A 20596-nucleotide genomic window follows, 5' to 3' on the forward strand; every position below is an offset into this window, starting at 1 on the left:
CTAACATTATATAAGTAAATCCATTCTCTCTTCAGGATGCTTCTATTGAAATATCCATTGAGGGGTAAATTAAATTAGAAGAATTAGCAACATTATTAACTACTAGTTGATGTTTCTTTTTCATACATGATATATATCTTCATGCTTCATCAGTGAAGATGCTCGTGTATAAAAATGGAATTTCAATAAATTAGTCCAGCTAATGAGCCAGGCATCATATAAATGGGAAGTTAGAGCGCAATTAAAGTTTTTAGAGACCACTTAATTCTCAGGGTATTTAAATTCTTATGGGTACTGTTAATGCAAAACAATTTGATAAATCTATTTATTGAATATTAGATTGTGATAGTTTACAAACTTTAGCTGGGATTTTCTGTGGGCCGCCTGAGACGGGGTCAGAGGCGGGGTGGGGGGGGGGGCACAGAGTATCACGATGGGAGCGGTGGCCACTGTCGGTATTGCAGAGGCCTCGGATGGAGGCCCAGCGCTGGAACCCCGGACCAGAGATAGGTGGCAGGGATGGAGGGCCTGTTGCCAAGCGATTTTCCCGGGGGCAGGATAGGTCAACGGCCTTCCCAACCAGAGGTCAATTGTGACCCTTAAGTAGCCTATTAACAGCCAATTAAGGGCCTCTTCCCACCACCGCTGGGATCTTACCAGCGGCAGGGGGTGCCTCTGCCATGTGGGGAGGGCGGTCTGTCTTCCTGAAGATAGGAGAAAGGAATGTGGAGGTATGGGCAAGATTATAGTGTCCAGTTCACACGATGTAACATTCCATTGGTACAACCCTGGGCCATGCTATTGTATGAATAAATATTGGGCAGATACTGGAGGACACATAGGGCTGAATTTTATTAGCGAACTTGCGGCCTTCCGACACGGAGGTCCTGCCGCCGAGCCCCTGCAATAATACATGCGGGGGCTTATTTAAATAGAGGGGATGGAGCGGCCGCCCCCAATGATGTAGAGGGGGTGGCCGTTGCGTCCCCGGCAATGGTGTCCAGTGCACCGCGCAGGCGCCGGCACCATTTTTAAAGAGTTTCAAGCCCTTCAGTAACATTTTAATATTTAAAGGTCCTGGTCTCCGGGAAATAAAAGTAAAATTTTATTTCAACTCTGAATCCCATCTCTCACTCCCCATGGGTAATTTATATAGGAATTGCCCTCTCCCCCCGTAATAAACGTTTAATGATATCCTGAACTTTCCCCACCGAAATTTATTCTCTTTGACCCTCAACCCCTTCCCACCATCCCCACAGCCAATAAAAATTGTTTTCCCCACTCCCCTACCCCACCCACCCTGAAAATTTTATTGCTCCCCCTCCCCACCAGGTTCTCGCCTCGGAATTCCTTACGGAGTTCTGAAGGTGCGCAAGGTGCGATCGCTGGCCGTAAAATCAGTGTGAGATGGCCACCGCCAGCAGGTAAGTGCATTTACATCTAATTTTTGTTAATTTAAATATTTAGATGAAGGCCCCCGCCCCCCCGCCAATTGATGGGGTGTGGGGGGGTGGTTGCACCGAGGTCCGCCCGCCGCCGGTAATATGCAGCAGGCCCTTCTTGATGTCGGGGGTCGAGGCAGGCCTCTCCCCGCAGAATGTTACGGGCCCCCCCCCCCCACCACGATCCACGGTGTCGAGGGTCTGGTAAAATTCAGCCCATAATCTGCTTGCAGGAGAGAGTAATGATGCTGAATTCGAGGAACTATCTAGTGCAGATGCAAAATTGGTTAGAATTGAGTTGGTTCAGATTGTCTAATAATACATGCAGAACTATTCAGTTTCAATCAGCAAAGGGCAAGAATATTACTTTTCTATATATTATCACAATTCTGAAAATGTCAACTTTCTAAGAATTAATGATGAATTTAATAATGTATCAAACATTCTCGTAGGTGGCATTTTTCCACCTCATGGACCATTTTAATCAAATACAAATGTTGTGGATAATAATGGTCTTGAAGTTCTGGTTATTTTCACTCCTACAAATGCCCAAGATGTTACATTGTCTATTAAACCTGTTATGATAAGCTGAAAAATCCTGTTAAGAGAACAATTTTCTTCTAAATATTAATTCACCATAAAAATGCAAGAGATAATTTACTCTTTATAGAATTTGTGCAATTTTTGTTCCACTAATTTCAATATAATGAAAATTGGATGGATTCTCTCGCAGACAATCTGCTCCCCCAGGTTACCTCTGAGGTAGAAAAGCTGGAAGGTTTACTCCCAGATATCCAGCATTCTCTATGTAATTGTGTTTACCTTAGCTATTATTGTTCTAAAGTGCATTTACACTGTATGTTTAGTGTTAGTGTGAAGCAGTTTCAGCTTTACACCAATGCTAAACTTGTTGAGTACAAATAGGGTCTCAAGGCCTAAACTGACTCACTCTAGTGTCAGGTTGGATCCTGATGGCAGATTGCATTTATGCAGTGGCTGCAGCATCAATATGAAGCAAAATCATCATACATTGATCACACAGTTGTGTGAATACACTCTTGGTGTTTCAAGTGTGATTAGCATAACATCTATCGTAACTGTTTGAGCATAGAAAGAGGATGATTAACCCAAAAGTAACAGCTTGTATTTGTTCAGTGTATGTGAAATTGTAAACAGCACTGCATTGCAGAAAATGGCATTAAGCTGCAGGTACAAAAAGTAGTTTTAAAATAAGTAACTATATTTTTTTTCATTGAAAATTTGTAATAACCTGTAGATCAAAATATTGCCTAATCCAATGCCCTACCAACATGGATGAAAAATTGTTTAAATTAAACAGTGCTACAAATTAGTTGCAATGATACTTGATAGGCATAAAACATCAGATGTTTACAATTGATTTTATACTAGACCTATGTTTTAATTATCTGCAATACAATAAAGAAGATAGTAATGCATTTCAAGAATACTGTGGAATTGTAGAATTTTGTGGTTCAACGTTTTTTTCCGAATTCACCTTCATCTCATTTAATATACAGAATATTAAAGTTGTAGATTTTGTCTGACAGAAAGAAACTGCAAGTGGCACTTAGTATCCATAGACTTATTAACCTTATCCGTTATGACCCATAAGTGGGCAGACACAGCAAATATTGGAGCAAACAAATGGGTGTAGATCAGTCGTGCCAGATCTCTTCCCATTTTGTGCTTGACATGTATTTCCGGTCAGGATACCATCAGGCGCCAGAAGCTCCTGCCAGAAATAGGTGGAAACTTCATTATAATATTAATACATGCTCTTAATTTCACTAAAATGCATTGGAAGTCAAGGGTTGATAGACTGCTGCTTTCAACAGAATTTTTTTTAAAGGGACAGGCAGCAACCTTCAGGTGCAATTTAAAATTGTCTTTTTTAACTTTTGTTATTCTTGTTTTTTATGGACAACTCTGTGGGGGAAGATTATTAGAAACTCTTATGGTGCACACATATTTGAAAGCAACTTACCCTTTGAAGCAATGGGTGGCTGTATGGGAATTTCTCTGTATTTGTGTTACTTCGATGAAGAGGAGGAAGAATGGAGGAATGCACAACAAGACAGATTATGTTATCGGAAAGTTATGCCTGTCCATCATTAGCCCCAAAAATACATTAGTACACAGTAACAAGCTTAACTGGATTATTTAAGTAAAAATGTATGCAGAGACTTCAGTTTCGCAGGGAAGTTGTGACAGAGTTGTGTCACATGCTGCAAGCTGACCTGGAGCCAAGCCATAAAGAAGACAGGTATGGCACAGCCATTGGTGGGTAAGGTCACTTCAATCCTTTAATTATTCACCTTGGGCTCATAGCAGGCTGTCAAAGCGGGCATTATCAGTATTAGTCAATGTGCAGTTCACAGATGTATTATGCAGATGACTGACCGGTGGCAGAACAAGCAAGTTCTGTGTGGATAACTGGCAACTGCTGGAGTGCCTTAGCTTATTTCCAAATGACAGCAGATAACAAAGGTCTGGCACACTTGTTACAAACATGTAACCCTACATGCTCCTGCACATGTGAATACATGAACCTCAAGGGGAACTACTCAACTGCTCAGTCTACAACTTCTCTTTGACTATGTGCACAGGTCCATGCAGGGGAACATGCACTATATTAGCAGCAGTCACAATACTTTTATTTTACGGCAATCTACCTTCTTCTTCTTCTTCTTCTTTGGCCTCCTTGTCTTGAGAGACAATGGGTAAGCGCCTGGAGGTGGTCAGTGGTTTGTGAAGCAGCGCCTGGAGTGGCTATAAAGGCCAATTCTCGAGTGACAGACTCTTCCACAGGTGCTGCAGATAAAATTGGTTGTCGGGGCTGTTACACAGTTGGCTCTCTCCTTGCGCTTCTGTCTTTTTTCCTGCCAAGAGCTAAGTCTCTTCGACTCACCACACTTTAGCCCCGCCTTTATGGTTGCCCGCCAGCTCTGGCGATCGCTGGCAACTGACTCCCACGACTTGTGATCAATGTCACAGGACTTCATGTCATGTTTGCAGACGTCCTTAAAGCTGAGACAAGGACGGCCGGTGGGTCTGATACCAGTGACGAGCTCGCTGTACAATGTGTCCTTGGGGATCCTGCCATCTTCCATGCGGCTCACATGGCCAAGCCATCTCAGGCGCCGCTGGCTTGGTAGGGTGTATATGCTGGGGATGTTGGCCACCTCGAGGACTTCTGTGTTGGAGATACGGTCCTGCCACCTGATGCCAAGGATTCTCCGGAGGCAGCGAAGATGGAATGAATTGAGATGTCGCTCTTGGCTGACGTACGTTGTCCAGGCCTCGCTGCCATAGAGCAAAGTAGTGAGGACACAGGCTTGATATACTTAGACTTTTGTGTTCTGTGTCAGTGTGCCATTTTCCCACACTCTCTTGGCCAGTCTGGACATAGCAGTGGAAGCCTTCCCCATGCGCTTGTTTATTTCTGCATCGAGAGACAGGTTACTGGTGATAGTTGAGCCTAGGTAGGCGAACTCTTGAACCACTTCCAGAGTGTGGTCGCTGATATTGATGGATGGGGCATTTCTGACGTCCTGTCCCATGATGTTCGTTTTCTTGAGGCTGATGGTTAGGCCAAATTCATTGCAGGCAGCCGCAATCCTGTCAATGAGTCTCTGCAGACACTCTTCAGTGTGAAATGTTAATGCAGCATCGTCAGCAAAGAGGAGTTCCCTGATGAGGACTTTCCGAACTTTGGTCTTCGCTCTTAGACGGGCAAGGTTGAACAACCTGCCACCTGATCTTGTGTGGAGGAAAATTCCTTCTTCTGAAGACTTGAACGGATGTGAGAGAAGCAGGGAGAAGAAGATACCAAACAGTGTAAGTGCGAGAACACAGCCCTGTTTCACACCACTCAGGATAGGAAAGGGGTCTGATGAGGCACCACTATGCTGAATTGTGCCTTTCATATTGTCATGGAATGAGGTGATGATACTTAGTAGCTTTGGTGGGCATCCAATCTTTTCTGGTAGTCTGAGGAGACCACATCTGCTGACGAGGTCAAAGGCTTTGGTGAGATCAATGAAAGCAATGTAGAGGGGCATCTGTTGTTCACAGCATTTCTCCTGTAGCTGCCGAAGGGAGAACAGCATGTGAATGATGGATCTCTGTTCTCGAAAGCCACACTGTGCCTCAGGGTAGTCGCGCTCAGCCAGCTTCTGGAGCCTGTTTAAAGTGACTCGAGCGAAGACTTTCCCCACTATGCTGAACAGTGAGATTCCACGGTAGTTGTTGCAGTCACCGCGGTCACCCTTGTTCTTATAGAGGGTGATGATATTGGCAATCTACCATGCCTCCATTATTTGGTCACAAAGAAAACAACAAAAGCTTGCATTCATATAACACCTTTAACATGGTAAAACATTCCAAGGTACTTCCCAGGAGTGTTACCAGACAGAATTTGACATTGAACCACATGAGGAGATATTAGGCTAGGTGGCCAAAAGCTTGGTCAAAGAGGTAGGTTTTAAGAAACATCTTACAGGAGAGCAGAGAGTAGAGAGGCAGTGATGTGTAGAGAAGGAATTCAACAGCTTAGGGCCTAAACGGCAGAAGGCCAGACCACCGATGTTAGGGCAAAGGAAATCAGGGGATGCACAAGAGGTTTGAATTGGAGGTATGCAGTTTTCTTGGAGGGTTGTAGAGCTGGACGAGGTTATAGGGAAAGGGAGGGGTGAGGACCTGGAGGGATTTGTACACATGGATGAGAATTTTAAATCTGAGTTGTTGCTGGACCAGGAGCCAGTGTAGGTCAAGAAGCATAAATGTAATGGGTGAACAGGACTTGATGCAAGTTAAAATACAGGCAACAGAGTTTTGAATGGGCTCAAAATAATGGAAGGTGGAAGATGGGATGTTGGATAGCAGAGCATTGGAGTAGTTGAGTATTGAGGTAACAAAAGTACAGATGACAATTTAAGCAGCAAATGAGCTGAGGCAAGAGCAGAGGCAGGCCATATTACATAGGTGGAAATAGGCAATCTTAGTGATGGAAGGGATATGAGGTCGGAAGCTCAGCTCGGGGTCAATTAAGATGCCAAGGTTGCTAACAATCTCTTCAGGTGCAGTTGGTCACCAGGCATGGATAAAATCAATGACTGGGAATGGAGTTTATGATGGGGGTCCAAGACAATGGCTTCAGTCCTCCCAAGCAACATAACAAATCATAGGCAGTGGAGTGATTGAGAGAGGTGGTGGTCAGGTAGATCTGGATGTCATCAAGATGTGTGTGTCATTTGACTTATTTCCAGATGTCGTCACCGAGGGGCAACTTGGAGATGAGAAATAGGAGGGATTTTGAGGGACTCCAGAGGTTATGGTACAGGTGTAGGAAGAGAAGCCATTGCAGGAGATTCCCTGGCTATGACTGGATAGATGACAGTGGAGCCAGGTGAGAGCAGACCCACTCAGCTGGCTAATAGTGAAGGGGCATTGGAGGAGGATGGTGTGCTCAGCCATGTCAAAGGTCGCTGATAGGTTGAGAAGGATAAGAAGGTATAGTGCACTACAGTCACATAGGATGCTATTTGTCACTTTGGTAAGAATAGTTTCAGTACTGTGATAGGGCAGAAACCTGATTGGAGAGGTTCTAAAATGGAGTTTTGGGAAAGATGAGCATGGATTTGGGAAGTGGCAACACATCAAGGAAAGAAAAGGGAGGTTGCAGATGCATCGGCACTTTACAAGGACAGAGGGTCAAGGGAGGTATCTTTGAGATAGGAGGTGATGACAGCAGTTGAGGGATAGTATCAGAGAAAATAGGAGAGAAGAGGGAAAAATGACAAGGTTAACTTCAAAAGATCAAGGCTACCCACTGCAGCCCTAGCTCAACGCCCATCTATTGTAGCTGGATTCAGTTACCCAGCACAGGTATAACGAAGCTGCATGCATCTACAAGAGCCTTTACAAACATACTACAGGTACAGTGAAACAAAAGATTCTGATGTCTAGACCAGGAGGCATCCAAAGGTAGAGGCTTTTCCAAGTATTACACATCATCACTCTATTGATGCATGCTCCATAACTTTGTAATCTATCAGGAATCAGCATGTTACAGCAGATGGAGGAGGGCACTGAGCATCAGCAGAGAGTTGACTTAAAGGAGGCTAACATGGGATGTCAGTCAGCAGGCTCTCTTTGAGTAAAGCTTCTCAGAATTACCCATCCACCCTCTGGATAAACAGTCCTCCCTACATCTTCACGTGCTCTTAACAAATGTGCTGTGGCTTCACCCATTATTTTTCAAATATCTGCCATTTCTGTTTCCTGATGATACAATATCCAACATCATAACAAGAACACTCCCTGGACAGAGTACAACTTGGCCCTTGATTGCACTGAGCAAGGGCCTGAGATTGCATAGCTCTGTATGCTGTGCCACATCAGCAGCTGTGGGGACAGGAGTCCTTTGCCCACTTGTACTTGTGCTGTCATTGGAGAGGAGTAATAGAATAATGAGGTTGGCTTGTCATCCTGAGAGACACTGACATTACTCATGGCCATTCCACACCTAGCCTGTTCCTGGGTACCACCTCAACAAATCCACTGATGTGTGTGACAGCACATTTGATGCAGTAATGAGATAAGAAGTCCCTCTCAACAGTTCTCTTTATGTGATCCATAAACTTGATAAAGAAGACAATGGAGCCCAAGGAGTAAATTGCAGCTGTCTGAGCATTCATGCCCAATGCAATGATTCACCTGTGGCACAGAGCAGGTCGGCTTTATTGCAAATGTCTCTGGAGTTGCCAGATGCTTTCTGTTATGTTGATTCTGTGCATCAAAGCAACACACAAGCAGGTTGTGGACTCCTCCACACGAACTACCATTTGACTCCACTCTTCAACCTTCAGTGTATCACCCAGTAGACTGTCCTCAGACACATGCAAAAGATCTTCCAGGGTGGATGTAAATGTGTTGTTGTTTTAGATTAAGGGAAAGAGCATTTTTTAAAATTTGTTTTTCCTGATGTGGGTGACACTGTCAAGGTAGCATTTTTTTTTTTAGATTAGAGATACAGCGCTGAAACAGGCCCTTCGGCCCACCGAGTCTGTGCCGAACATCAACCACCCATTTATACTAATCCTACACTAATCCCATATTCCTACCAAACATCCCCACCTGTCCCTATATTTCCCTACCACCTACCTATACTAGTGACAATTTATAATGGCCAATTTACCTATCAACCTGCAAGTCTTTTGGCTTGTGGGAGGAAACCGGAGCACCCGGAGAAAACCCACGCAGACACAGGGAGAACTTGCAAACTCCACACAGGCAGTACCCGGAATCGAACCCGGGTCCCTGGAGCTGTGAGGCTGCGGTGCTAACCACTGCGCCACTGTGCCGCCCCATTTGTTGCCATCTCAAGCCTAAAGTCATGTGCAGTCAAACCAGGTAGAGGTGACAATTTCCATTCCCTGCATAACGAACCAGTTAGATTTTTTGCAACAATCTGGCAGTTTCCATGGTAATTTTTTCTGATGCTTATTTTATTGAATTCTATTACTGTAATCTATTAGTTAGAATGATCCAGTAGGTTCCTGGGCCCCAATAGACCTACAGAAAGAGAATATATGTGTTACCATACTCTTGATGACAACTTAATGAGATGTTGCTGCAACAAGAGGCAGTGATTTGTCTATTGCATAGTATTTATTTGTTTGCTATATCCTTTTATTATGGTACCTTTGGGATTAAGGCCATGTTGAATTAAAGAATTGACCTAGACTGGCTGACATATTAGTATGAAAACAAAGAGATGCACCTAATACATCACTGCAATGTAACAGAAGGTAGCTTTTCTATGATACCTATTTACAGATGTTGGTCGACTCAACCTGCCTAACTCAGTTTAACATCTCAGTTCAATAGGGACAGACGGGCTTATAGATCAGTTGAATCGGTCTTTGAACTCCATTGTGAGTAGCAGCTGTATGTGTGCTAATAAACACCATTTTGTTTCCCCTTTGTCCTGGGAATCAAGGAAAGACCCGATCTGCTGGAAGTGGAGGGGGAGGAGGTGTTCGTTGTAGTCTATTTGATGGATAGCTCTGGACCCAGGAGCTGCGTGAAGTAGCTTTATATTTGGCAGCCTTCCCAGCTCACCATTCCTTTTGAAGTCAACAGAAAGAGAGAGACAGAAAGCTTTGGGGAAGGTTACCACTGAACCCTTACATGAGATATGTTCATGATCCAGTTTTATATTCTGTTTTAATGCAGGCTGACAACTCTTTTAATATGTTCTATATTCTAAGGGGGAATAGTTAATTTCTGTGGATTATTGCAAACCTATTGTTTGCCCTTGCTAATGTTTATCTGATTACACTTAATAAATCTGTTTCACAGTTTATACCAAACCACTGTCTTTCGTTCATGTTGTGTATGGTCTTCTCTTGCAAAAGGAATACAAGTGATTAAATAATTACCTTTGGGAGGAAGATATACATACAGAGATCCCACGTATCAGTGTGTTGTCCATAATGAATGTGATTACAAGAACAGACATAATGGAAATACAGTAGGTGGAAGGATTTGTTAGAGGGGACAGCAGTTGAAGATGATGGGCAATCATGGGTAGCTTGCAAACTATTGTAAGACTGTGTGGGTGAGAGGTAGCTATTCATGCCATACATATTAATACATTGCATTAGTATGAAGGTTAGATGGTTGTTACATTTTTTAAGTTCCTTTACTTTTCTTAATTCTAGTTTATTTCTGTGTCTCAGATTATCCTTGTAGGTGAGCTCCAACTCCTTAAGTCTTAGAGACAGTTTTCATTTGCTCAGATAGTTAGATAAGTATGTCGTGTGCCCTGGGAGCATACTGAACTTGCTTCAGTTTATTTCAGTTGTACGCCCTCAAATAATCCTCTTTGTTTTCAAAAAGTGTCAGAGTAACATTATTCTAGACTTGGACATGATCTCTAACTTCTAAACAAATGTTTTCAAAAGTAACATAACCAACATTGTTTCAGTGGCTGTTAAGCTAAAGTGGGTCCTTTTGTGGTAAAAAATAATAAATAACTTGCAATTGTTCTGCTAAATTATGATGTAAGTAATATTCTAGATTCTATAAATAATATCTATAATTCTTATTTTCCTCTTCTCACTGTTCTCGGAAGCTATCTGATCTGCTGCTAATTTTTGAAGGCTTCAGATAAACTCTTTCAACAAACTGATTCCAATATCTGTTCAAAAAAGTGACTAGTATCAAGCAGATTGAAATAAGTATCTGCTATATTCATAAAAAGCTGTCAATCAATCACATACTTTAACATTTACCACATGATATCCTTCAGACATCAGGCATAGACAAATGGATTAAAATCTTTAATTGTATTAAGTTCACATGGGATGTGGGCCTACATTTTCTGAATAAATAAAAACAGAAAAAGATGGAAATACTCAGCAGATAAGGCAGCATCTATGGAGAGAGAAACAGAGTTAACGTTTCAGATCAAAAATCTTTTTATCAAAACTGGGAAAAGTTAGAAATGTAAAAGGTTTTAAGCAGGTGAAATGAGGGAGGGTGGGAAAAGAACAAAAGGGAACGTAAAATCGAAAGATGTGGGTGATATCTTTGTGGAACACCTCCGTTCAGTCAGCTAGCATGACCCCGAGCTTCCAGTCGCCTGTCATTTTAATTCTCCACCTTGCTCTCACGCTGACCTCTCCTTCTTTGGCCTACTGCAGTGTTCCAATGAAGCTCAAGGCCAGCTTGAGGAACAGCACCTCATCTTTTGATTGGGTATTCTACAGTGCGAGTTCAACAATTTCAGGCCATGATCTCTGTCCCCATTTTGTTTCTTTTTCTTTGCATGTTTTGGTCTTAACCTTGTTTTTCTCTTGTTTTTGCTTTCAAATGGCAGCCATTCATCGTTTTGCCATTCACATCTCTTCTGGACACATCTTTTGTTTCTTTACTGGTCTCACTACCACCCCTTTGGCCCTGCACATCCATACCTTTTGTTATTTAATCTCTCCTGTCTTCCACCCTATCATTTACCCTCCCTTTTGTTTTTTTTTCCACCTTTCCCTAATTCACCTGCTTAAAGCCTATTACATTTCTAACTTTTCCCAGTTCTGATGAAAGATCATCAAACTGAAATGTTATCTCTGTTTCTCTCTCAAGCATTTTATTTCAGATTTCCAGCATCCGCAGTATTCTGCTTTTGTTTACTGAGTAAGTGCCTGTTATGAGCAACATTGCCCAATCCCAGAACCTATCAATGGGCAGAAAATCAATGGACCGATAATTGTACTAGTGATTTCCTGATGGCAGTACTCTGAAAATTTAGGCCTTGTTTCTGTGAGTGAAGATGGTTTTTAAACTACTGTACATCATGACAGAATTTAGGGATAGATATCATGCTAAACCTTGGACAAGAGTAAATAAAAGCAAAATACTGCAGAGGCTGGAAATCTGAAATAAAAACCAAAAATGCTGGAAATACTCAGCAGGTCTGGCAGCATCTGTGGAGAGAGAAGCAGTGTTAACTTTACAGGTCAGTGGCTACCAGATCTGCTGAATATTTCCAGCATTTTTTGTTTTTATTATCTTGGACAAGAATGTTTTGTTTTGGTCCCAATGGGGCCTCCTACCATGGGGCACTGGTGAGGTAATTAAACCTTTTGTAGTAATATAGCAAGAATCTACTGAACAGCACCGTTGCTGCTGTCTCCTGCCAAGCATCCTGATTCACTTGTTTAGCCGCTTGAAAATCATCTAGGAAACCAGAAAGAGGAGTAAGCCATTTAGCCCCTTGAGCCTGTTTCACCATCCAATGAAATCATGGCTGATCTGCAACCTTTTCCCCTTATCCTTTAATACCTTTGGATAACAAAAGTTTATCAATCTCAGATTTAAGATTAACAATTGATCTAGTATCAAATGTCACTTGCGGTAGAAGTCCAAACTTCTACCATCCTTTGCATGTAGGATTGCTTCCTAACTTCACTCCCAAAAGGTCTAATTTTTTGACTATGTCCCCTATTCCTAGACTCCCCAACTGACGGATATAGTTTCTCTGTTTCTACCCTATCTGTTAACCTTAATAACTTGAAAACATTTATTAAATATTTTTTTTGAGGAAGTGACGAAGATGATTGATGAAGGAAGGGCAGTGGCTGTTGTCTATATGGACATCAGTAAAGCCTTTGACAAGGTCCCTCATGGCAGACTGGTACAAAAGGTGAAGTCACACGGGTTCAGAGGTGAGCTGGCAAGATGGATATAGAACTGGCTCGGTCATAGAAGACAGAGGGTAGCAGTGGAAGGGTGCTTTTCTGAATGGAGGGCTGTGACTAGTGGTGTTCCGCAGGGATCAGTGCTGAGACCTTTGCTCTTTGTATTATATATAAATGATTTGGAGGAAAATGTAGCTGGTCTGATTAGTAAGTTTGCGGATGACACAAAGGTTGGTAGAGTTGTAGATAGTAATGAGGATTGTCAGAGGAAGCAGCAAGATATAGATCGGTTGGAGACTTGGGCGGAGAAATGGCAGATGGAGTTTAATCCGGACAAATGTGAGGTAAAGCATTTTGGAAGGTCTAATGCAGGTGGGAAGTATACAGTAAATGGCAGAACCCTTAGGAGTATTGACAGGCAGAGAGATCTGGGCGTACATGTCCACAGGTCACTGAAAGTGGCAACGCAGGTGGATAAGGTAGTCAAGAAGGCATACGGCATGCTTGCCTTTATCGGTCGGGGCATAGAGTATAAAAATTGGCAAGTCATGCTGCAGCAGTACAGAACCTTAGTTAGGCCACACTTAGAATATTGCTTGCAATTCTGGTCGCCATACTACCAGAAGGACGTGGAGGCTTTGGAGAGGGTACAGAAGACGTTTACCAGGATGTTGCCTGGTCTGGAGGGGATTAGCTATGAGGAGAGGTTGGATAAACTCGGATTGTTTTCACTGGAACGACGGAGGTGGAGGGGCGACATGATAGAGGTTTACAAAGTTATGAGTGGTATGGACAGAGTGGATAATCAGAAGCTTTTTCCCAGGATTGAAGAGTCAGTTACTAGGGGACATAGGTTTAAGTTGAGAGGGGCAAAGTTTAGAGGGGATGTGCAAGGCAAGTTCTCTACACAGAGGGTGGTGAGTGCCTGGAACTTGCTACCGGGGGAGGTGGTGGAAGCAGATACGATAGCAACGTTTAAGAGGCGTCTTGACAAATACATGAATAGGATGGGAATAGAGGGATACAGTCCCCGGAAGTGCAGAAGGTTTTAGTTTAGGCAGGCATCAAGATCGGCGCAGGCTTGGAGGGCCGAATGGCCTGTTCCTGTGCTGTACTGTTCTTTGTTCTTTGTTCAAATCACTCCGTATGATATCATAGCTATTACAGAAACATAGCTTAAGGAGGGATAGGAATGGCTCAACGTTCCTGGTTACAGGGTTTTCAGACGCGATAGGGAGGGAGATAAGAAAGGAGGGGGAGTGGCAGTTTTGGTCAAGGAAACTATTACAGCTGTGAGGAGGGATGATATGTTGGAAGGTTCATCAAATGAGGCCATATGGATTGAGCTAAGGAACAAAAAAGGGACAATCACACTGCTGGGAGTGTACTATAGACCCCCCAAACAGTCAGAGGGAGATAGAAGAGCAGATATGTAGGCAAATCTCTGAGAAGTGCAAGAACAATAGGGCAGTAATAGTAGGGGATTTTTTTTACCTACCCCAATATTAACTGGGATAGTTTTAGTGTGAAAGGATTTGAGGGAGCAGAATTCTTAAGGTGCATTCAGGAGAACTTTTTTGCCCAGCATGTAGCAAGTCTAACAAGAGAGGGCACAGTTTTAGATTTAGTTTTAGGAAATGAAGATGGGCAGGTGGAAGGGGAGGCAGTGGGAGAGAATTTTCATGGTAGTGATCATAATTCAGTCAGTTTTAACATAATTATGGAAAAGGACAGAGATAAAACAGCAGTTAGAGTTCTCAATTGGGGCAAGGCCAATTTTACTAAACTGAGGAGTGATTTAGTGAAAGTGGACTGGAAACAGCTACTTGAAGGTAAATCAGTGTCAGAACAGTGGGAGGCATTCAAAGGGAAGATTCAAGAGGTTCAAAGTAAACATGTTCCCACAAAGAAAAACAGTGAGATGGCTAAATCTAGCGCCCCATGGATGTCAAGGAGCCTACAGGGTAAGATATGGTAGAAAAGGAAAGCTTATGTCCGACACCAAGAACTTAATACTACAGAAAGCCAAGAGGAGTATAGAAAGTGGAGGGGTGAAATCAAAAAGGAAATTAGGAAAGCAAAGAGAGGGCATGAAAGAATATTGGCAAACAAAATCAAGGTGAACCCAAAGATGTTTTGTCAATAAATTAAGAGTAAGAGGATAACTAAGGAGAGAGTAGTGCCCATAAAAGACCAAATACGTAACCAATGTATAGGAGCAGAAGATGTTGGTATGGTTCTTAATGAATACTTTGCATCTGAATTCACAGAAGAGGGGGATGATGCAGATATTGTAGTTAAGGAGGAGGAATGTATTGGATGTGATAAACATAGGGAGACAGGAAGTATTAATGGGATTAGCATCTTTGAAAGTTGATAAATCACCAGGGCTAGATGAAATGTACCCTTGGCTGTTAAAAGAAGCAAGAGAGGGAATAGCAGAAGGTCTGACCGTCATTTTCAAGTCCTCACTGGATACAGGTGTGGTGCCAGAAGATTGGAGAACTGCTAACGTTGTACCTCTGTTTAAAAAGGGAGTGAAGGATAGATGAATAATTACAGGCCAGTCAGTCTAACCTCAGTAGTGGGCAAATTATTGGATTCTATTCTGAGAGACAGGATAAACTGTCCCTTAGAAAGGCACAGGTTAATCAAGGATAGTCAGCATGGATTTGTTAAGGGAAGATCTTATTTGACCAACTTGATCCAATTTTTTTGAAGAAGTAGCAAGGAAGATAGATGAGGGTAGTGCAGTTGATGTGGTCTACATGAATTTGAGCAAAGCTTTTGACAATGTCTGGCATGGCAGACTGGTTAAAAAAAAAACTCATGGGATCCAGGGAAATGCAGCAAGGTGGATACAAAATTGTCTCAGTGGCAAGAAACAAAGGGTAATTCTGACGGGTGTTTTAGCGACTGGAGGGCTGTTTGTAGTGGGGTTCCGCAGGGCTCAGTACTGGGTCCCCTACTTTTTGTGGTATATATTAACGATTTGGACGTAAATGTTGTGGGCATGATCAAGAAATTTGCAGACAACACGAAGAATGGCTGTGTGCGAGACAGTGAGGAGGATAGCTGTAGGTTGCAGGAAGATACTAATAGTCTGGTCAGATGGGCAGAAAAGTGGCAAATGGAATTCAACTTGGAGAAGTGTGAGGTGATGCATTTGGGGAGGTCAAACAAGGCAAAGGAATACACGATTAATGGAAAAATACTGAGAAGTGTAGAGGAAGAGGAAGGACCTTGGAGTGAATGTCCACAGATCCCTGAAGGTAGCAGGATAGGTCAGTAAGGTGGCTAAGAAGGCATATGGAATCCTTTTTTTTATTAGCTGAGGTATAGAATGTAAGAGCAGTGAGGTTATGCTGGAACTGTATAACTCATTGATTAGGCCCTAACTTGAGCACTGTGTGCAGTTCTGGGCACCTCATTACAGAAAGGATGTAATTGCAGTAGAGAGGGTACAGAGGAGATTTATGAAGATGTTGCCATGACTGGAAAAATGCAGCTATGAGGAAAGATTGGGTCAGTTGGGGTTGTTTTTCTTGGAACAGAGAAGGCTGAGGGCAGATCTGATTGAAATGTACAAAATTTTGAGGGGCCTGGATAGAGTGGAGATGAAGGGTCTATTCACCTTAGCGGAGAGGTTAGTGACGAGGGGGCGTAGATTTAAAGTGATTGGTAGAAACATTAGAGGAGAGATGAGGAAAAACATTTTCACCCAGAGGGTGGTGGGGTCTGGAACTCTGTGGCTGACAGGGTAGTTGAGGCAGAAACCCTCAACTCATTCAAAAGGAGTCTGGTTATGCACCTCAAGTGCTGTAATCTGCAGGGCTACGGACCAAATGCTGGAAGGTGGGAATGGAATAGGTGGATCGTTTTTTGGCCGGCACAGACATGATGAGCCAAGTGGCCTCTATATGTGTCTTAAACTTTCAATGATTCTATGAGTAACCTTCTAAATTCCAGGGAATACAACCGAGTGTGTGTAATCTCGCCTTGTAATTTAACCCTTGGAGTCTAGGTATTATTCTGGCAAATCCATGCTGCAATCTCTCCAAGATTATCCTTCCTAAGGTGTGGCACCCAGATTGCTCACAGTGCTCCAAGTATGGACTAAGCAGGGCTTTGTAAAGCTGAAACCTCATTTTTTCCCCCTTGTATTCTGTTTCTCTAGATATAAAGACCATCATTCTGATAGCCTTTTGATTATTTTCTCTACCTGTTCAGTACATTTTAATGATCTATGTACCTGAGCTCCAAAAACTTTTAGATTGCCACTGTTTTTAGCTTTTCACTATTTAGCAAGGAGTCTGTTCTATCTTTTTTAGATTCAAAGTGATGACCTCACATTTGTCTACATGGAAATCCATTTGCCACAGTTTTGCCCATTCATTTAATCTATCAATATCTCTTTGTAGTTTTATGCTTCCATCTACATTGCTTGCAAAGTTGCCTATCTTTGTGAAATCGGCAAACTTGGATATGTGGCTTTTTATCCCATCATCTAAGATGTTAACAAATGAATAGTTGAGGCTCCAATACGGATTCTTGCAGGACATCACTACTCACATCCTGCCAATTAGAGTATCTGCCCATTATCTCTACTCTCTGTCTCCTTCCGCTCAGCCAATTTCCTAAACAGGCCAATAATTTACCTTCAGTTTCATGAGTTTCAATTTTAACCGACAATCTCTTATGAGGGCCTTTATCAAATGTTTTCCGGAAGTCCATATAAATAACACCCATAGATATTTCCCTATCCACTACATTAGTCACCTCTTCAAAATATTCGATCAGGTAATTGTTACGATCTGGTGAGGAGGAGTCGAAGGGCTCCCCTCTTGTCCTTTTCCTTGTTTGACCGCAACAAATTTATTTCTTTTTTTTAAAGTGGATATACTTGCCAATTCATTGAGTGTTTAACTATTTACTTGTTATGATCATAAAAGAACCAATCGGACAGGTTTTCTTGAGTTTAACAAACAAAGAGGTTAGCTTTATTGTACTTAAACTGATCTAAGTAAAATAATAAACTACTCTCCAATTTTCACACACACACTCGAGTTACACACACACACAAATGGGTTACAGAGTGGGGAAGGATCGATTGGTCGGATTAGAGTCCAGAGAAATAAAATGGGGTATTCAGACAGTGGAGTTTGGTGACTCGGCTGGCTTCAGTCTGAATTCAGTGGTCCTGAGGCTTCCAGTTTGCAGATGTGGCCTGTTAGTTTGGTAATTCTCCTGGAAACAGTGATGCAGATGATTTCCTTCATTGGGTCTGTTTGCAGCAGTGATAGGTCTAGGTCGTTGTGGCCAGTAGGCAGGGTTCAAAGCTTGCACGGTGGACTGGAGAGAGACAGAGAGAGAAGGGGCCCCACTTGAGTCTTCTCTTGTTGGTGTCTAGCTGCTTGTCTCAGTTGGAGTTTTTTGAGGATGTATCTAGCAGAATAGATAAGGAGGGACCAGTGGATGTGGTATATTTAGATTTTCAGAAAGTTTTTGCTAAGGTCCCACACAAAAGGTTATTAACAAAATTAGAGCACATGGGATTGGGGGGAATATACTGGCATGGATTGAGAAATGGTTAACGGACAGAAAACAGACAGTAGGAATAAATGGGTCATTTTCAGGCCAGCAGGCTGTGAATAGTGGGGTGCCACAAGGATTAGTGCTTGGGCCCCAGCCATTCACAATCTATATCAATGATCTGGATGTGGGAATTAAATGTAATATTTCCAAGTTTGCAGATGACACAAAACTAGGTGGAAGTGTGAGTTGTGAAGAGGATGCAAAGATGTTTCAAGGAGATTTGGAAAGGCTAAATGAGTGGGAAAAAATTTGGCAGATGGAATACCATGTGGAGAAATGTGAGGTTATCCACTTTGGTAGGAAAAACAGAAATACAGAGTATTTCTTAAATGGTGAGAGGCTGGGAAGTGTTGAACTTCAAAGGGACTTGGGTGTCATTGTTCATGAGTCACTGAAAGCTAACATGTTGGTATAGAAAGCAATTAAGAAGGCAAATGATATGTTGGCCTTTATTACAAGAGGATTTGAGTATGGGAGTAAAGATGTCTTGCTGCAATTATATAGAGCCTTGGCGAGACCCTGGAGTATTGTGTGCAGTTTTGGTCTCTTTACCTAAGGAAAGATATACTTGCCATAGAGGGAGTGCAACAAAACTAATTCCTGGGATGCAGGGATTTTCCTATGATGAAAGACTAAATAGACTGGGCCTTTATTGTCTAGAGTTTAGAAGAATGAGAGGTGATCTCATTCAAGCATACAAAATTCTTATAGGCCTCGATAGGGTTGATGGAGGAAGGTGTTTCCCCAGACTGCAAAGTCTAGAACCAGGGAACACAGTCTCAGAATAAGGGACAGGCCATTTAGGACTGAGATAAGGAGGAATTACTTCACTCAGAGGGTGGTGAATCTTTGCAATTCTGTTTCCCAGAGTGCTATGGAGGCTCAGTGGTTCAGAATGTTCAAGACTGAGATTGACAGATTTCTACATATTAAAAACATCAAGGGATACAGGGATAGTGCAGAAAATTGTGTTGAAGTAGAAAATCAGCATGATCTCATTGAATGGCAGAGCGGGCTCAAAGGGCTGAATGGCCTACGCCTGCTCCTATTTCTTATATTCTTATGATCTTATGTTGCAGCAGAGAAAACACCAGCTTAAGCACATAGATGGTGGGCCTGCCACCTGACCGTCACCCAGTTGTTCAACATGATGGCTATCAGTGTGTATTCCCTCATGCAACTTAATCAGTTCATGTCTAGGAATTCCCTTCTCTCAACCAGGGTCCTATTGTTCAAGTGAATAGGTTTGAGTGGTTTGTCTCCACCAGTTTAATGTCCCAAGTGTTTGCCTTAAGTCTTGCTAATGGAAGCAGGGTAAGTAGTTCACTCAAATTCCCCAGGTCATTGTTCTTGAGGGGACTGGGCAGACAACTAGTCTCCACCTCGATGCATTGGAATGTAGGGTATAGTGATGCAAATTGCAGTGGCCATCTCAGCTGTTACTAAATTCACCTTTTACCTGTTTCTTTTTCTTTTCTTTAAAATTTAATTCACGTTTCCAGCCGCTGATTAAAAAAATCAGCATTTGGCATAGCACGTTTTCATGACAGAATTCAAATGTAATGACGTCCTTGCTCTGATTTACTTATTTAAATAATATTTCCACTGTCTCGTGAGAGAATTAGGGCACTTAGTTTGAATTCCCTTCTACTGAGAAAAACAATACTCGCTAATGGATGAGCTCCCAATGACAGGTGTGACATCAAAAACCCATCCATAATATGAGAATGTGGGAAGACAAATACAGGAAGAAGTATTTAATCTCAGATTTTTGGGAACCATATCTTTAAGGAAACCATGTGTAGGATGTTTGCTGCATTCTTGGCATCTTTTACACATTAGTTTTCTAAAAAGTTAGCTTCTTTTAAAGGATTAGTCATTTCGATTTTGTGGCCAGTGATCTAATTCTAAGTGAAATCATGTAAACATTTTGTCATTATTCTTATAACTGTAAATGCTATTTCCAGATGTAAAGCATCAGAGACCAACAGCAGCACTGCTTTTCTGGATGCACTTGACAGCAGTATCAATATGACTGGAAATAAGATTCACATCATTACTGAACGAACAGAATTACTGGAAGGGAAATATAAGGTATTTAAAAAATTAACATGCATCTACTAATATTTACGAATTCTGATCAATATTGTTCCAACTACTTTGTCAAAATAATATAAATATGTAAAAGCAAAATACTGCGATGCTGGAAATCTGAAATAAAAACCGAAAGTGTTGGAAATACTCAGCAGGTCAGGCAGCATCTGTGGAGAGAGAAGCAGAGTTAACGTTTCAGGTCTGTGACCTTTCATCAGAACTGATATGATAGGAGATATA

The 20596-nt window shown here is 42.2% G+C and overlaps 1 protein-coding gene across 3 annotated transcripts in view; it reads left to right on the forward strand.

Moving 5' to 3' along the window:
• Positions 1–20596, forward strand: part of flt1 (fms related receptor tyrosine kinase 1) — a 306847-nt gene that overhangs the window by 144755 nt on the left and 141496 nt on the right. For all 3 annotated transcript variants that reach the window (XM_068033545.1, XM_068033546.1, XM_068033547.1), the window contains exon 11: positions 20230–20356. In XM_068033545.1, coding sequence (XP_067889646.1) covers positions 20230–20356 — 127 coding nt within the window. The remainder of the gene's footprint in view (positions 1–20229; positions 20357–20596) is intronic.

The sequence above is a fragment of the Heterodontus francisci genome, chromosome 6 (assembly GCF_036365525.1).
Source record: "Heterodontus francisci isolate sHetFra1 chromosome 6, sHetFra1.hap1, whole genome shotgun sequence".
Lineage (NCBI taxonomy): Eukaryota > Metazoa > Chordata > Chondrichthyes > Heterodontiformes > Heterodontidae > Heterodontus > Heterodontus francisci.